Below are 19,320 nucleotides of genomic sequence, written 5' to 3'. Positions count from 1 at the left end.
CTTGTTTCCAGCTTTTTGGTGTTACTTCGTCTCTACAGCCTCTAGCAAAGCAAAGCTCCAAAATTAGTAGCATGCAGGAATTGACTCATATAGAGCATACATGTGGTTGGCAATCGAACCTCTCAATGAAGATATGCATCTCTCTATAATGGCCAAAAGGCTGCAGCTTCCCCAATTGTGTCTGTTTTTAAATGGAGAAGTTGGCGTTAACATTAGAGTGTCAGACGTTTTAGGGTAGCAAAGAAAATAGAACAGAATAATGTTGATAGAACTTTGCAATGTTTGATTAATTTCCTATTTCAGCATACACTGGCTCCTTTGTCTGTTGTCCTGACAGTGTCATCTCATCATACAGTTGGGTGTCAGTGTCCTCTTGAGATACTGGAGGTTTTCCTGTCGTCTCATATGCTTCATTTCGTCTTAACTGAAGTACACGAGAATATGCTTCATTGGGATGAAGTTGAGGATTTATCTCATCTTCTTTTTTGGTACATCGCCTGATGCAGTAGAAACAACCGATGATGGCCAACACCAAGGCAACGGTCCCCACCACTGAGCCCACAATGGTGATACCTATCACGGCCTCCTGGGATAGAATCATGCTGGAACCAGCTATGGGGGAAATAGGATTCATGGCACTGCAAAAAGACACTACTCCCAACTATTATAATAGTTTATAGGCTGAGATTATGAGACCCCAAGGGCCTGAGGCTGTAACATTCCGAGCTAGGGCGCTACTAAATGCCTAGGGTCTCATAATCTCACAGTAACCGTTGGACGAGACCAGGAGCACATTACAGACGAGACCTATAACTGATTTAGAATAATTTATAGCGCTAAGCAAGCTAGGTACAAAGAAGACTTTGCAACTAAAAAGCTTCGCTCTGAGATAAAAGCTGCAAAGCTGCACAATACTTCTATCTCACTCTTGCAGCTTGTAGTGCTTTAGTGGAGAACTAACTACTACAAGTAGAATAGCAACTTTCTATTAGCACCGCATGATTCAAAAACGGCCTTCAATGTGAGTCTTATACTATTAATAATAGTCATAGTTAGCTTGCTTAGCGCAGCTATTCTAAATCAGTTACAGGCCTCGTTCAACGGTCACTATATGGAGTTTTGGCTGCGCTTGGGATGTTAAAACCTCGGGCCTTACACTTACAGTAACACCGGTACCTTGAGGACGTATGCAGAACACAAAACAAATAAGCCATGTTGTAGTTGATTATAAATAAGCTCAGCTAAAAATGGTGGCGAATTCACACAGTAGCGAATCCATGGTAAGTAGGTGCTAGCTGAACAAAAGAGGCAAGGAGCCTCCCTCACCGTGCGCAAACATCTAGGGTTACGCCTCCTTTTTATGTCATTTCCAGTGGGTGTGGTATCGATGTAACATTTTATTAGGTGTGGTTTGCATTTCAGTGGTTCGCCTAACCGTTATAAAAGCGAAAACTCGGCCTGGGATCGAGGCTACAGTGCAGCTAGTCAAGCCTTTATCACAGTTTTTAAAAGACACTAGTTGAGCACCTTCTGCTAGCCTCGAACCCAGGCCGGAGGGAAAAGCGGCCTGGTGTACACTGTACTGCGCATGTATTACACGTACCCAAAATATGGGTAGGGAGATATCTTAGTAAACAAGTGCAAAAAACATTTTGTGAAAAAATGGGAAAGAGTAGGGTTGGAAGAGCATGTGCACTGAAATAACAAAAAGTTCGAAAACAAGATTGTGGGTTGGTATAGTCTTGCATGCTCCAACTATAGTTGAGGGTGGGGCACAATCTTTAACAGTTGGGTCCAGCACTACTTCTCGTTACACCGCTTTCTTTATTTGAGACGCTCGATCACCTATTTTACCATCAACTTGTATGTGTTTCTACATAATGACGCTTTGAATGAGGCTTTTTCAAACTAACGTTTCTTTCTGTTACAGCACCGAAACACTAGGTGTAAAATTAATATTAAATTTGAGACTCTACAGATGAGCCCTGCCCACCCAAAACTCGAAGTAGTGCTGGACCCAACTGTTAAAGATCGTGCCCCACCCTCAACTATAGTTGGAGCATGCAAGACTATACCAACCCACAATCTTGTTTTCGAACTTTTTGTTATTTCAGTGCACATGCTCTTCCAACCCTACTCTTTCCCATTTTTTCACAAAATGTTTTTTGCACTTGTTTGTAAAATTTTTTCACTGCATGCATGCGTTATTTTATAAATAGTCCTGGGAAACCACGTACAATATTTTAAGTAATTACGTTTTGTTGTGTCTATTCTAATGGGCGTTCCTTTTAGGGTTACCCATCTTGTTCACATCCTTTTGAGCGGCTCATCCAACATGCAACCCTACTTCTCACGATTATTTTTTTCACAAATGTTTTTTTACACTTATTTGTATCTACACTTTTTTCTTCACAGGTACCATTTATCTATGGTGCTAGCTAGATCAAATATCTTCAGAAGGTGGCAATCCACCTTTACTATGATAAAAAAAGCTAGATCTAGCTAACTGTACTGAATTTTTATTTGCACTGTTGCAGTTTGTGTCTGTTATGATAATTTTCATGAAGTTTTTTGGTCTTCAATAATTTATTATCACAAGCTAGCTCAGAGCAGGCGCGCTCAGAATGCAATGAAGAGCTTTACTTGCGAGCATTAACTGGAGCGGTAAGAATCGACAGTGCAAAACACTACTGTTGCTATAGACCTCAAGGGTTGCTAAGATAAGAGGGTGTGGCCATGCTGTCTGCTATGTCTGAGCATGCTCAGTAGGAAAACAATGGCGAACTGACCTCTGCACCTAATAAAGAAGCCATATCATACACCCTAGCAAATTTAACTTCGAAGGAAAGCGATTAGTTCGGGACGTACCCAAGGCGACAGAGGACACTAATATGTGTCTAGTTTGTGCTGTGGAGCTACAGTTCTCTAGATTATCTCGCGGAAGAACGTGAGGAGAAGAATGACAAAAAGTTGTTGTTTTTTTACTTTTGCTGTTTTTATAACTTTTTCATACAATGTTCAATTCAGTTCATATTTCACACAAATGTCACAAATGATATTGGCAACAGATATATAAACTCAAAATAACTTTGTCTTGCTTCTTGGGTGACATCCAGAGGGGGCCTTTTTGCTGTTTTCGACCCAACCCTACTATTAGCACTACCGTGCTAATGATTAATCAGTATATTGTACAATGATGTCATTGCACAAATCACAGCAGTTTTAATTAATAAAATAACACAGCTACTTACAACATTTATGGCCTAGACTAGTGACTAGTTTTGTTGTGATGGCTTCTACTTCTGTTCTGCTCTTGCTCAAGCTATCTTCAGTGTTGAAAAGTCAGGTTTTGTCTTCTTTTGTAGTGGTGGGCGTTTTTATGTCAGTACCGACCGGCTCTGGCAAGTCTACTTGCTTCCAGACGCTTGTTTGATGCCATCTCAGTAAGATCAGTGCTCCTTGTACATTGTATGAGCCTAGAGTTGTGATGGCGATTTCTCGGTTTCTCTCTCTTGACACAAATAGTTTAATCAACCACGTGGGTGACTAGAGTACAAAAGGTTAATTGATAAATTACAAAGAGTTTTACTAACAAATTTACTATTGAATCCACCCACGCGCAAACGGTAAGAGGAGCTGGTATCGAGGTAGCCTCTACGTATTTTAATCGGCCTGGATTCGAGGCTAGGATGGAGGCTAACCTTGCCTGCTAGATCTGCCCCTGGTACAAGTGAGTCTGTTATCATAGCAACGCCCATACAGGGTTAAATGCAGGCTGACTATAAAAAGGCGTGCCGTGGGCAGCTCCGACCGGAAGCAACCAAAAATGAAAAAGTGGAACAATAAATTTGCTTGAGTCTTGAAAAAAGATGCCCTTGACAGTAATAATGCACATTCTTACACTCTTTTTTTGATACGCCTTCTTCTCCGCCTTCTTTCTGAGTGTGGGCTACTCTTTCTCACGAGATACCAATTACAGCGCCACCATAATTTAAGCGTTACGTCAGCACCAGCATAATTTTTTCAAGCGCCAACCGTTGTTGGAATTTTTTTTTTCTGGCGCTTATACAAAAGGCTTGTTTGAGAGATCAAGACAATCATCCTACATCTTTGACTTCCTTCACTTCTAAACAGTTGCCTAACTCATAGCTACAGTCAATGAATGTTGTTCACAAGTCACTCAGCTCTCAACGGTGCAGCTAGCAAGCGAAACTGAGCTAGACCACGCCCATTTTCTCTACACTAGCTGTTGAACATAAGCGCCAGCTTGGGCTAAACGCAATTTTTTGTGCTCTAAAGATGCGCCACTCAAAAGTGGAATTAATTTTTTTCTGGCGCTGTAATTACATCAATTACGGTAGTTAAAAAATGGGGCAGTCAAAAGTTTATTTCAAGAAGTGTTTTCAACCTCAAAAGAAGCCTGCCTACTGGGGTTCCACAGGAGCTATACCATGCAAGATAGAATTGACAGTGCTAAGCGTTGTCTTGCTACCAGAGGTTCATTGGCCTTGGATAACATGAGGATCTGACAAACTGATGTCGTTGTTGAAGATGTAAACATGAAGTAAGTAGTCCGGCTATATATATAGTAAAGTAAGAGTATTGTGACTATCAATCTGCGAGCACTTTTTAATATTTACATTTCAATTTACATGGACAAAGTAAAGTTGAAAGTCTGTAGGGAACACCTATAGTGGTTTCAGGTATCGTCCAAGCACCTCCTGAAGAACGGAAATTAATTTTGCTAGTATAGTAAGTTAGTTTGAAAATAGCACACGAACAGCTGAGTGTTGTGGCTGTGATGAGTGACAAAATGGACAGGTTTTCTCGATTTAGTAGTGGGTCGGTCATCCTGCTCATAGCTGTATAATCAAATTACATGGATATAAAACGCCTCTAGATTACAGTGATTCCAGATAGTATCCAGAGTTTTGCTGGGAGGATGATTGTCTCGCAGCTACCAGAAAATGAAGAGCTACTGGCAAGCAAAGAATCTGTTGTCACAAGAGTTTACGATTGAAGGCTGAAGTGATACCACTATGATTGGCTTTAACTAGGTCTGTAAAGTAAGTTTTAGTTATGATTGTGTTCCAGTTAGAGTGGTGTAGCTGATTGGGATCTGAAAATGGCTGTATTCACTAAGTCTGTGCCCAGTAGGTATAGTTACTGGGTTCACATATTTCTGACCTTGTACGCTTTAACTATCTGGTTACAAACAGTTGAAGGTGTTTTCAAGTGTCCTTCTTCGTGTCAGTTGATTTCTTGAACCACATTTATTAAATGACCGTACTAAGTTTTATTACGTAGAGTAAGGGCATGTTCATCGGGTCCACTAAGTTTTATTGATGCACATGTCTTAGTTTGGCTAAAAATCAAGTTCAAATGCACAAAAAATTCACGCTTTGCAATGAATTTGTTGTTGATTATTAATTATTATTTGATTATTGAACAATTATAATTATAGCTACATATTATTCGTTCGTATATTACAGTAGTTACAATGTCATACTTGACTCTTTGCTTATGTATTGCAGCCAGACTACACCTCAGACAATGCCTCGCGACAAGAAAGAAGGAACCATTCATTGACTGCATGGCGAAAGAACAACACGAGAATGTGATGTCCACATGTCTATGTCAAAGCCTCTACTCTACATCAGCTATTAGCCAAGCATTATCATCATTCATTCATTTATAAAGTTCAATCTAGCTATCTATAGATACATAGTTTTTGTTACGTATTTTGTGCTATATTAAATCCCAGAATGCACATGTAAAGTACATCCTTGTTATTGTCAAGCCTCCATCATCATCATCATCATTCTCTGTCAGAAATTTTCAAAAGTCATCTGAGACGCTCTCAGAGCTGACACACTTTCAGTAGCCATTAATAATTATTGTATACTAGACCGTTACACCCGAGGCAATCATCATCCCAGCCCCACTGTCTGGTCCCATGCACCCCACTTGACAACCCTATTAAAATAGTAGTAAAAATTTTGCTTGATATAGATCTACTGGCATTCAAATAATTCGTTTTCAGAATCACCTTTGGTGATTTCCACAATGGTGTAGTCTCAATGCCATTCATTATGCAAGAAAGCAAGCGTCCTAACTCTTCCACAAAGTTCACTGGAGTATATTCTGACCTGGAGCTGAAAAGATTCCCTTGTTGTGCATAGCCTTTAACTGTACCTATACATGGAGCCTTATTTAGTTGTCAGCCATTTTATCTTTGTTTCTGCTTCTGGTAAAAAAAGGAAAACTACCAGGAATGTATTTCCTTTCCTTTTGTGTATATTTTAAATTTCAAGTGTTCATAGTGTTTAGTGAATGGGTTTTGAGCGCTTTTGCGCAAGAGTTTGTTACTAAGGCTTCAATGGAAATATAATCTACAAAAAGAGCAATTTGCCATAAGCAATAAATCACATTCTTGGTTTGAAAGCTAATTAACGGGACAAAGCCCTTTAAAAGTGCACATTCTAGACAGCAACTCAATAAAGCACCAGTACTTAATTCTTATCGATCACTCTCTTTTAACCACTAACCTGTGCTGAATGTAAGCGGTCTGCTTTGTTCCCCTGTACCGCCAGCGTTGACCCCGTAAGCCACAGCTGTGTACTGTGTTCCCGGGCTCAACCCGCCAACAGTCACTTCAACCACCTCCCCTCGTGAGAACGCTCCAGTACGATTAGTCATAGCAGCTACTTGGGTATTATCACGTATCTCTACGACGATAGATTCTATCGGCTCCGTTGCTATTCCTGATAGTGTCACTTGCAGAATGATAGAGGTCTCTGAGACGGAAATTTGCACAGCCGGGGCCCTAGGAAGAACTAGGAGAGAAAGAAAGCATTATAACCTACTGTTACAGTAGTGATAGCATCAATACTGAATTTGAATTCACATGTAACAAAATTTCTACCACATGAACAAGGCGTAGCCAGGATGAAAGAGGGTGCAAAGCGCCGAAATTTTGTTGATAGGACTAATAGTGGCATCATAATTAACTTACATGTATCTGGGCGTGGCCCAATCTTCTATTTACATAGAGAAGCCTATTCAGCTACAAAAGAGAACTATAAGCCATAGTTGAGAGACTGAATCGTTTTGCTTGCCTACTATAGCTAGCTAACTGCAGCAAGATCCAAGATCTGGAATGCTCAGCTAGATACATTTCTTTGTTTCAGGTTGGATGGGGGTGCTCGAGCATCACCCCTGGCTACGCCCCTGGCTCAGTTGCTTCAATATATTCTCTAACAAGAGTAGATAAGCTACTCTTGTTATAAATTAATACCGCATATAAAAATTATAGCGGATTGTTTGTATGGCGGAAATGTTCGAACATTAAATTCGAATTAAAACTACGAAATTATCTGCACAAAAGGTTCTACGTCGAATAATTATTTAGAATACGAAATATTTAACTTGGTAGTTATTACGGTTAAAGCACTCGCGAACAGCCGCCTAAGGGGGAAAGGACGTCTGATCGAAGCGGCCGCTTTTCCATGGGCCTATTTCGGAATTAATGTTGTTGCACCAATCATATTGCCAGATTTCTAATAATTAATATTCAGATAATAATTATTATAATTACTATTCTGAGGTTTTACGAACCTGTAGAAAGGAAGTGTGCGCTATAAATATAAGCAGCTACATATAGAAGCTAGATTACTCTGCACAATAAATGAAAGCACCGCGGGTGCTGATGTCTCGGTGGAGGTGCCAAAGCTACATAACATGTAATTATAAAGCTACTAATAGCTTTTTTCACATGCACGTCAGATGATTGTCATGAGATTGAACCCTTACCGAGGAGGAAATTGTCACGAGCCCTGTCACCTCACCTATAGTCTTCTCGCACGCATGGTTGCATCCTTTTTATACACACATTTAATATTATTATCATGAGATGAACATTGTTTTGCTGCATGCAAACACAAAGAGTGGGTAATGATCTACCATGATTGTTATTAAAAACGATTGATGCCGAGAGTTCGAGTCTAAAAATTAATGGCTGCAGCAGTAGAGCTTTGCAGCTCTCTTCTCACTCTTGCAGCTACCAATAGCTAGTGTTCTAGTGCAGAGCTAACTACTAAGTAGAGTAGCAACACTCGATGAACAAGCTTTACTACGCGTTCTTCTGAAAAGGCTGCAATGGCATTCCAAGTAAGCAAAACTAGGCATAACTCGAGAACAAAGCATTATTTTGCAAATCCACGAATTAAAATGCAAGAAAACATGACTAAAAACCTATAGAAACTCTTACATACACTTCATTGATCCTTGAGCAGCTACAGCAGTCTTCACACACAGACACAGACACACAGACATACAAACACACTATCGTATACCTCGCTTGCGCATGAGCACTGAGGCGTAATGATTTCATACACATGTCACATTCCTGAGTATACCACAGAAAAGCGGCCACTTTGACGAGACGTCCTTCCCCCTTTAGACGGCTGCTCGTAAGCATCTCCATAACTTACTAAAGCTCTGTCTAGTGCTGGCCACCATTGTTAGAGATCGCTGGTTCGTCAGAGACACAGAGAACTCCAAGTCAGTCGAATACTCCAAACTCTTGACCTCGTCACTGACCACCATTCCCGTCCATGTGTTCCGGGACGTTGATCGCACGTCACTGACTGGGAAAATACGTCCATTAACCGATAAAGAGATGGTAGTGATATCACCTCCTCCAGTGTAGTGCAAGTCAAAGGTGAGGCTCAACGCAGTCGAGTTGAGACGTTGCACATCAGCAGAGATGATGAGGGGAGCTGAACAGTTAAAAAAGCTATAAATTCACCATCTGGTAAAAAGAGTCATCACATCCAAATGCACTAACCTGCTGCTGGAGTGGTGAACACTACAGGATCAGTGCTGACACTCCTGTCCACATTGGCAGCTGTCAGAGAGAGAGTGTAATCATTACCAGGCTCCACCTCAAATACAAAGATCTCACTGACTGAGGAGGGCACCTGTAGTGACCAGGGAAACAATAATTATTTATTTTAAATCGAGGCTCGTAGGCGGCCCCAGGTTATAGTAGTCGGTCAGTGTGTTCGTGTGTCTGATTCTAAACAAATGGGGCTCCAGTTTTAAATGCTTCTTTGAATCTGCTGTGATATTAGTCTCTATAGTGCAAGAGCTAAACTGCAATACTGTTCCCAAAGACTAGCTTCAGCTGTATAGCTGGGTTAGTGGCAGATCTAGGATTCTTGTCATGGGGGTTCTAGTGGTAAGACAGGGCTCAAGTGGAACGGACTCTGCATTTCACCTAAAAAAAGGTCAGTCAGCATGTGTATTAGAACATTAGATTTTGCCCTAAAAAAAGGTCAGCACTCCTCAGAGACAGTCAGCATGCGCTGGAGGTTTAGAGCCTTTTAGTGAATAGAACTGCACAAACAGAGCTTCACAGGACTTAGGAGAACTAGTGATAAGTGCATAATTATGAAAGCTTGTAATAAAGGAAAAACTTGCTAGCTAGCTGCTTAAGCCTCCCACTTAATCATGTTTATGGATCAACCACTGTAAGACTTAAGCACCCTCTGCTATCTGCTAGATCCGCCCTTGTGGGCGAAGTTCGTATCAACACCATCCTAGCTTTATTAGTATAATTATTATAGCCTTTATAACCCTGGCTATTAATTTACAGTTGGCTTTTTGCCATTTGAAATAGGTTCCATGCACTGTACATGTCATTGTGTGCCACAGAGATATTAGTACAGTAGAACCTCGCTAATCGAGTGGGACCAGACACCATTCAAAATTTCCGGATTAACAGATGTCATTAAGTGATTATGAATATCATTAACGCAGACACTTGTATGCATGTATTATGAATAATAATTATTCTATTGTATACTGTGGTCAGAAGGGAAGCTGTGCTAGCTAGAATAGCAACTTTTTCTCCAGTCTTGTGAGCTCTCAGACTCTTCGTTTTCTTTGCAGTGGCCATTGTATTGAGTGAGGTATTCAGTAGTTGGTCGTGGCATTCCGTTAGGACGGGAGGTCGGGTTTTAAACAAATGTCAGGATTTGTCTTAATTTGCTGCAACTATAGTTGCAACCCAATCAGATCACTAATTAATGTGGTCGGTGTCACGTCCGGTTGCGCAACCGCAAGCAAGGTAAAATTGGTTAACACCCACTTAAATAATATTCATAGCTGTTATAATCGCGTTACATAATGCAGCAAGACAAACTCTGACATTAGCTTGAAACCCGACCTCCCGTCCTAACGGAAGGTCAAGCCACGCCCAACTAGGTATTGAGCACGTTTATTAATATAATTATTGCTGATTTATCAAAATAATTAGAGTGCGCATGCGCAGTAGTCTATTCTACTGACAGCCCCTCCTCTTTTTCAGTTTGCCGGTTTGTCTGGATTTGCGAGGTTTTGGACTAAAGGGGTCCAACTTAGCGAGGTTCACTGTACCACAGTAAATATTATTACCTGAATGATGGTAGGGGACGGTTTGGAGACGTTAATGAGCAGGGTGGAGGCTTGTTGATCGGGTGTGGTGTGAGTGAGAGTCCATGTGATGTTGTAATGTATTGTGTTGATACTTGCAGCTGTTAGTGAAGCCGGTAGAGCAGGAGGTACTATTGGAGGAGGTGGAGAGAGTGAATTTGAGTTTATCACTACATCGCTGTCTGAATGCTACAGTTTGTATGCACTATAGGCCAGGGCATGAGGGCATGCAAACTACCACATACAGTATACACAGTCTAGAGAGGTGTTCATTTTTACATACATGTACTACTGATTTGCAAAACGCACACTTCTATAACTTATCTACAATCAAGATAATCAACTGTTAAACAGACAACTAGACAAGGGAAACATTAGCGAAGGTGTTAGAATAGATTTCACAAATTGAATTGACAAAACTCACCTTTAACAGTCAACTCAAACATGTTGCTGTCTGTTCTCTGGTCTACTGGAACCACATTATGAAAGTTAGTGATACTCACTCGATACTGACCACTGTCACTTCTAGTTAGAGAGTTGAAGTTGAGAGAAGTCGTTGCATTACCAGAACCATCGTCCAACCAAACTGTTTCCACCTGTGCCCCCAAGGGCATGTTCCCACTGAGTCTGGTCCAGCTGACAGTAGTACTGCTCATTGTCCTGCTCACAAAAGAGACCCTCAGGGATTGTGTGGATCCTCCGCTCACTTGTATCGGGGACTGAGAGTAGGCGATGATCCGTGGAGGAACTGTGTGTGTGTGTGTATGTGGGGGGGGGATGTATGTGTGTCCTTGTCAGTAACTATTACAGACGTGTCATTGACTGGTATAGCAGTAGTATAAGTTTGATCCATTATAGATTTGAAATTTGAAATGGAGTAGAGTTACTCAGAGCGAGAGCAAGTGCATGTACAAATGTAAAGCACACAGTAACATTATACGCACACAAGAGAAATTACTCGTAAGATAACCTCATGCTCTGTAGCTCTCACCTACTACAATAGCTTCTGATTGTCGCTGAGTGTTCACTTGATCAGCAGTGTCCGTCAAATAAAACAAGATATTGTATTGATACTCTCCAGCCAACTCATTCTCCACCTGGGCATTTGTTATCACGGGATCGGCAGGTGTGTTTGACGAGGCAGTTTGCCACACCCCCAACACATTGTCCGTTAGCGTTGTTGAGTACTCAAGTGTAATATCACCACCCTTCAGTACGTACTGTTTTGGTGGGACAATCAGCTGGGACGAATCTGAAGATGGGAGCGATTATAAATATATCATCATGAGTCTACATTGGTATCCATGCAGACTACAGAGTGACTACATGTACTGTACATACACAGTGTGTGTTGTGACTTGTTGACAGCTGATCATGCACAATAAATTGTAAACAAAATAAATTAGTTTGGAATCAAAAATCTAACAGAATGTGATTTGCAAAATCACGTATCATAAAACAGCCAAAATATTTCCACTACACATGTTATGGATACACACCAGCTACCCTCCTCAGTCAGAAGATCGAGTACTCACCTGCAACATTGAGGAACCCTGCCGACACAGGACCAACCACGCTACCATTGTTAAGCACCGCCCTACAGCTGTACTCCCCAGCATGCGAGAGCTGGACACTCTCTATAGCCAGCGGCACAGCTGATGACGACGATGTACTGCGTACTGGCCGACTTAAGTCACCATTGTGAATCCATTGCAGCTCGTCAAGCATGATTGTATCACTACGGAAATGGTATACAGTATCTAAGTAATGGTTATATATAAACAAGAGTAGATAAGAGTAAGAGTGTTGAACTGCTGTAGTAATCCTGGAACTGCATTTGCCTTGACATGCATCATCACTGTCGGCACTATTCAATTAATGAGTGCTGTTAAGTAAACTGTGGTCTGTGGTTTGTAGCATTGAACTGTGCAATATCACAGCATATGCGGTTTCTGGGAAGTGTTGCTAACATAACTAATCAGTACTGATTACTATCAAGTGATGCCGCAGAAGCAGGAAATTGCTGTTACTAGCAGTTCAACACTCTTACTCTTATCTACTCTTGATATAAATCATGTGCATGAGGTATCTATGTCACGTGTTATAGTGTCCCAAAGCTCGAGGGATAAGGGACACTAAAACCATAGATACCGAATGCACATGATCTAACCCATTTAGATCCCAAAACCTATTGGCCACTAGAAATGCACTAGCTTAGCAACAGTTAACCAGTCAACCTAGCAACTGTATCATTTCTTTTGAAAATTAATATGAAGTTGGCATCTCAGTGCCTCTACTAAAATAATCTCTATTTAAGCAAGCCTATAGCCTAGCATACTTTTGGTAGTATGCCACAGGCTCGTACTACTCTCGAACAAAGCGAAAGGAAGAAACCTAAGTTAGAATTTGCAGCGAACAAGCCCAGCAAATGAGCATCTCCTATACTACTCTCGAACAAAGCGAAAGAAAGAAGCCAAAGCTAGAATCCCTGCACTTCCCTACATACAATTCCTCCCCTATGTACAATGTACATAGCCTGAAGTATTTAATAGAGCAAGTTGCCAAGTGCTCTATTAGAAATAGAGCACATAATTATAGCAACAATAAGCAAAAACACTCACTAATTATATAATATTACAATTCTGGGAACATGACATTATTTCGCGTAGCTATGAAGCTTTACCATGATATTATATTATTTTGCCTAGCTATGAAGCTATACCCATAGCGTACACAAATTAATACATACACATCCAAGTGCTGCAATATACTGACCTCATGTATTGGCACAGTCGATTAAATACAGCTCCTTCATTGGAGAAAAGCGTCTTGTTCTCACGGTTTAATTGTATTCCTGCAGTATACGTAATTGCTAGAATGTTCAAGGCATTCACTTAAAGTGCCCACCACCCATCAGATCTGTCTCCTAGAAACCTTATCTATTGAATTCATGACATTTCTGATTAGGACTAAAATTCCTCAACAAGTTTTCTGATTTTTATACAGTGCATCAAGCTTAGAGAGTAGATTTATACCACAAATTTGTGAGTAGTTGTACTTAAATGTAAATATCTTTCGATTGGAACATTTCTAAGAAATAGTGTTGATACCAATGTGTAGGTCAATGACTAGTTACAACATATCCAATGGAAACATAAGGTGGTGGGTTTGTGATGATTAATAGAACAATAGCAAATTATTATAGTGAGTAATCGGTTAGAGTAAATAAAACAGTAATCTTGTACAGGTAAGGTCCTAGACTTCATCACATAATTGTTCAATGATTTAGGTTTCCTGACCATCCTTTATGCATGGGTCTTACATATGTTCACAGTGTCTATAATTCATGATTTACTGGTTTTTAGGTACACTTTTGGTTAGAGTAATAACTTCTGAAAAATTAGCTTTCAAATTTCTGTAGTAAGTTTACAGATAAATGGGCTACATTTTAAAACCAATAACACTCTATCCATTGCTGAGATATAACTGAAAACTACATAATTATTGTACTACCGTATAGTGCTAAATTTTCGAGGGGCTTAATTTTTGCTGATTTTGTGGGTTAGAATCTTACATGAAAATTAAGTCCACGAAAATTGTATATCTTTAATAGAATTACCTGCTATAACATGCAAAGATTTAAAGGCGTGGCTTCCCAATGATGCTTTAATCAACCACAAGCTTTATTAAGAGCGGGCGTACAATTATTGTAAGACTTAAGTCACCATTGTGAATCCATTGCAGCTCGTTAAGCATGTTTGTATCACTACAGAAATGGTATCCAGCATGAACAACACTATTATTTCTGAGAACATGACATTATATTATTTTGCCTGCTATGAAGCTATACCCATAGCGCATACACATCCAAGTGCTGCAATACTGACCTCATGTATTGGCACAGTCGATTAAATACAGCTCTTTCATTGGAGAAAAGCGTCTTGTTCTCACGGTTTAATTGTATTCCTGCAAAATAAAACAGTATACGTAATTGCTAGAATATTCACTTGAACTGCCCAGAACCCATCTGTCCTAGAAACCTCATCTATTGAATACATGACATTTCTTCAAGAAAACCTGCATGGTTAGGACTAAAATTCCTTAACTAATAGTGAAGGACTTTCTACGAAAATCTGATTTGTTCACCAATTTCACTCGTGAGTGATCAGACAAGTAACCAATTACTACGTTGATCGTGATAATTGCTGCGACTCTTTGGCCATGGGTGACATATACTATAGTTGGTATGAAAACACGTGTACATGCATGTACATCGTTAGCCTCCTTCTCAAGGCCTAAACAATTAGGCCTGCTACTGACTGCTTGCGCATGCGTCAAATTATTGGATAATATTCCCGTAATGTTTCCATTAAACTGAATTTTTACCCGAATTATATCCTGAATAACATATACAGACAAAGAATACTCTTCATAAAGTCAGACACAGAGCTATATAGCTAGCTAGCTAGAGACAGAGCTGTATTGGTTACAGCAGCAATTTCTTTCTGATAGAGTCGACTTTAACCAAGGTTAGTGTCAGATGGGCGTGGCCTATCCATATAGGCTATTGTCAGCCTTCCCCTCCGTTCAGAGGATTGTTATCCACACGGTTGCAGGCTGTGAGTCCTTTGTTAACATAGTAGGCTAAGGGTAGCTATTAGAATGATATCACACGGGCTACAATCACACTTCTATCCACTTTCTTCAATCCACTTCCGTTCGTTGTGACGTCATTGTTTTACTGAGCAAAATACAATGGTATCCGAATTACCCACTTTCTGGGTAATAGGTGGCGCATGCGCAAACAGTCGATACCAGGCCCTCTCTTAGCGGCCTGGAATCGAGGCTAGTACATCGTCAAATGAATGAGCGACCACCACACAAATTAACTAGAGGATCTCTGGAGCCATCTAGACCATTGTGTTGAGGTAATACAATATATTGTTGATATCAAGCTTTGCCGGGTACAAACGATTGTGCACAAAACAGATACAATTTCAGGGCATGTAACAATGATCAAGACATAATTATAATAAAGCTTCTAGCTTCTATGAGCATGCAGGATAGAAACTCTACCATCAAAGATAATTATTACAGTTCTCAGCTGCATGCATGTGTATACATTTGTTTCGTACCAGGAAATAGAGTTCAAAGCATTGGCTACTACTAAACCACAATACAAGTAATGCTATGTGGTAACACTGTGGGAAAATTCACTGTGCATATTTTAGGGCCATGGCTGTCAGGGAGGGAGTGCCATACTACACTCTGGGAATGTGACTGGCACATTAAACTGTAGGCCTGGCTACAAAAAATGAATTCCTTTAGATTAATCAACCAGACACTGTTCGTGGGATAAGTAAGTGACCCAAACACTGACACTGGCTTTACATAATGATATTCATGGATACATATCATACCACCACTGAGAAAGAATTTAGGAGTAATCAATACACTTTACAATGGAGCACATAACAGATAGACTAGAGGATGGACCAGCTAGTGCTATATAGCTGCAGGTAATTGATCGTAAAACAATACAGTGTCGCAAAAATGCAATATTATTATATGCATGTGGTGACTTGGTGCAAGTGTGTCGTCAGTTTTAGAATTCTCATACGTATACTACCTGCAAATGAAATTAAATAGATGTTTTAATTGTCTCTAAAGACTGGTGCGTACCCGTGGTACATGTAAGTCTTATGTACCGTAATGTGTTTAGCTATTACTGTAAGCTAGCTGATGGAAGTAATACATAGAGTGTTCTGACTTAAGATGGGTCAACCCATGCAATACTATTGAGGGACTAGCTAGTATATGGGATCGAGTATTAGATTGACATAATAAGTGAATTAAGGGATCCAATTACACTCAGTGAAATGTTACCTCACACACCAATCACAACCACACACAAACGCCGGCATATTATACACGCTTCAATGCTGGCTAACATGACCTCTTGTGTGGGACTGCCTGGAGCTATTCGCTCACTGTTGGAGGGTCATATTGCATGCTATACTTCCAACAATGCCATACGTTGTATTTATACGGCTTAGTGATCACAGAGCAGAGTAGGTGCGCCACTAGCTAAACCCAATCATCAATACCACCACAACCCACACTTGTTGAAATGTAAATTGGGGATACATTTAACAAAAGTCCAGACATACCTACTAAAGAGGGAAGTACAAATTAATATAATTATATCTGGGACAGCTGCATGTACATTGATACAGAAGAATGAAAAAATCAAAGGAGCATTAAAGCAGTTGGTTTTGAAGACACCCTTAATTGCACCAAAGAACTTTGAAATACAAAAATGCACACACATTCATTCTTCAACACACTCGAGACAGTAACAACACAGAACTCTGGTAGCCAATATGCCACACACTAACTACACTTGAGAAATCATCACTTACATTACCAACAGCTAAACACAACAATTAGTCTACTATAGAAACACAGGAGCACTTGGCCCATAACTTCCTTCGCAGCTAATTTTGTCTATATACCTCATAAGTAGTTGACTATTCGAAATGATTCAAGTCCAGACAGCTATTGTGTTTTTGTGTTTTACGATCCATTATAATGATCAGCTCTCCTACACACTAAATACAGCAATTCTTTCTTTAATTGAACACAGCGATATGTATATACCCATACAGGAAACAAAAATTAAACGCAACTGCTTTAGTCACAATTGACTAGCAATTTTCCTATTGATCAGAAAACAAAGCATAGTTGTAGACAGCTAGTGTTTGCTTTATCTGAGAGATCAGGGTGGGAGTAACCCGATTACCTAGTCTGAGAGTGGACTAGGAAATGCATCATCAACACAAAGTAGGTGCTCTGTTGAACTGGGAATATAGCGAACAAGATAAAAGCCATTTGTGTGTGTGTCCATGCATGACCTAACAACTTCAAGCTCAGTCAATTACAGATCTAAATTAAAACAACATGTTTGTACATGAAGCTATAAATAGAGCTAGGCCATCAGTCTGATTAATATTAAAGTTAGTTAGTAATATTTCTGTAACCAATCATACGTACACCAATAATACACATAATTATGTAAAATTTAGTACGTTTTGCATAACCAACATAAATTCAGTTAGTGGGACAACACCTAACTTATTGTCATCAAGTGCCTAAACTGGTGTCCTGCCCCTCTAGCAATGTTAATACTATGGTGAAGGCAAATAAAGCTATCGGATGAAACAGACCTGGTCACAAGGTGAATTGACAAGATGCTAATCTAATCCCCTAAAACACAATAAACTTCCACACTTCCACAGGTGTCAATAGACAAAATACCCCCAGGGGCTAGCTAGTAAATGAATGCTTGCATGACTACTACTACTCATGACAGGTGAAGCTCTGGGCTGTGTTGTGAATTGGCTTCTGTAAAGGGTCAGTACTTAAGATCTATTCAAGAAGAGCAAGGTTGCTAACAGGTGTCTGTTGAGAGTAAGGCCAGCTGGAATGTTTATCTTGACCAAGGAATTCAAAGACTTGCGCAACTTTGAATTAGCATTTCTTCCATTGCACATAGAACTCTTCCCAGTACGATATTTGACATTAATTAAAGATGTTCACATTCAGGCAATAAATCAATATACATACATTCTCACGCACACATGATGCTGTGAAATCAACAACAAGTCGGTTAGTGTGTTTGTATCATTCCACAGTGCTTTGATAGAAAATTGGTCAACAACTCCGTAGCTATGGGATACAGGCACCCAAAACAAACACTATTCTATGGTGTACAATATAATTATTCTATGCGGCCCATTAGTGCGTCCCCACTCTCCTACAGTCGGTGTCTAATGGAGTGAGAGAAGGTGACAAGTTTATAGGAGTCTATCAAAACACACACACACTAACAATAAAGCACTAAAAAGCTAGGAAACGGATAACACACAGGACAACAATTATACCTAATAGTACGCATATCTGTTCATGTCACTGTATAAATTAATGTACACTCAGAATTCCAACTAAAAGAATTTTGCTCACGAATAAAATACAGAAAGTACGATGAGGAGCTACTGAACTCAACTCAACTCTACACGCCTGCTTTTAGGTAGAGATCGAACAGATAGGATACACCTTGTTAAACAACAAACTAAACCAATTTACGTAATTAATAACAGTATAAGGTCGGGTAATTTGGAAATTTTGTATCTTTACCTATACTCGGACAAATTTTCTACAGCTATTAATTGAGAGAACAGCGACTATTAATTTATGCAGCAAAAAGTACCAGAGAATTTACACTGGAACAATAACGTACTTTTACAGTTAATTAAGAAACCTTACAGCTTGAGCAATTACATATCCAGCAAGCTAGACATGCAGTATAATTATGAACCTTACATACAAGTGCAAAAACTAGCTGCGTGTAATTAGACTTCAGCATACCATCCTCCATGACTGGTTCAGACAGCACTTCATTAGAGAGCCCCCAAATCACTAGCCACGCAACAAGTATAACTACAGACTTCATGTTGCGGCTTCAACTCCACTTGGAGAGGTAATTCTTCTGCTGACTTGATATATAGCTAGCTAGCTAGCTCCTCTAACTCTAATATATTCATCAAGCACACATGTTTAATGTGATGTGGGTTTATGTTTGAAACAATTTAACCACATGACATGAAATCATTACTGCACGGCATTACTTTTCTGCAGAAGCAGCCCCTCCCTCCTCACTTCTAAGGCTACAAAGCTCAGCTTTTAGTCAGCTTTTAGATCTGGAGTCTAATCACAGCAACCCAGACAAAAGTAAGACCTCTTCTATTTATGGTGAGACTATATCTACAGGGTATAGATCTAAAC

General features: G+C 39.9%; 1 protein-coding gene across 3 annotated transcripts; it reads right to left on the bottom strand.

The window, feature by feature from the left end:
* Positions 1 to 643: 643 nt before the first annotated feature.
* On the bottom strand, positions 644 to 19,123 carry LOC135346147 (uncharacterized). Of its 3 annotated transcripts, none has more exons than XM_064543678.1 (10): positions 18,904 to 19,123; positions 14,364 to 14,442; positions 12,012 to 12,214; positions 11,468 to 11,728; positions 10,901 to 11,224; positions 10,459 to 10,607; positions 8,849 to 8,981; positions 8,493 to 8,780; positions 6,549 to 6,836; positions 644 to 3,546 (listed from the first exon to the last, which is right to left on the bottom strand). In XM_064543678.1, the coding sequence occupies exons 1-10, from the start codon at positions 18,986 to 18,988 to the stop codon at positions 3,527 to 3,529; spliced, it is 1,830 nt and encodes a 609-aa protein (XP_064399748.1). In that variant the 5' UTR covers positions 18,989 to 19,123; the 3' UTR covers positions 644 to 3,526. The 3 variants fall into 3 exon arrangements, with proteins under 3 accessions (XP_064399748.1, XP_064399739.1, XP_064399756.1); XM_064543669.1 differs by lacking the exon at positions 644 to 3,546 and adding an exon at positions 5,034 to 5,589; XM_064543686.1 differs by lacking the exon at positions 644 to 3,546 and having other exon boundaries at positions 6,696 to 6,836; positions 8,418 to 8,780.
* Positions 19,124 to 19,320: the final 197 nt, after the last annotated feature.

This window comes from Halichondria panicea, chromosome 1, assembly GCF_963675165.1.
Source record: "Halichondria panicea chromosome 1, odHalPani1.1, whole genome shotgun sequence".
In the NCBI taxonomy this organism is placed as follows: domain Eukaryota; kingdom Metazoa; phylum Porifera; class Demospongiae; order Suberitida; family Halichondriidae; genus Halichondria; species Halichondria panicea.
The sequence above is the reverse complement of the archived record's forward strand: the minus strand, read 5'-3'. Positions and strand labels throughout refer to the sequence as shown.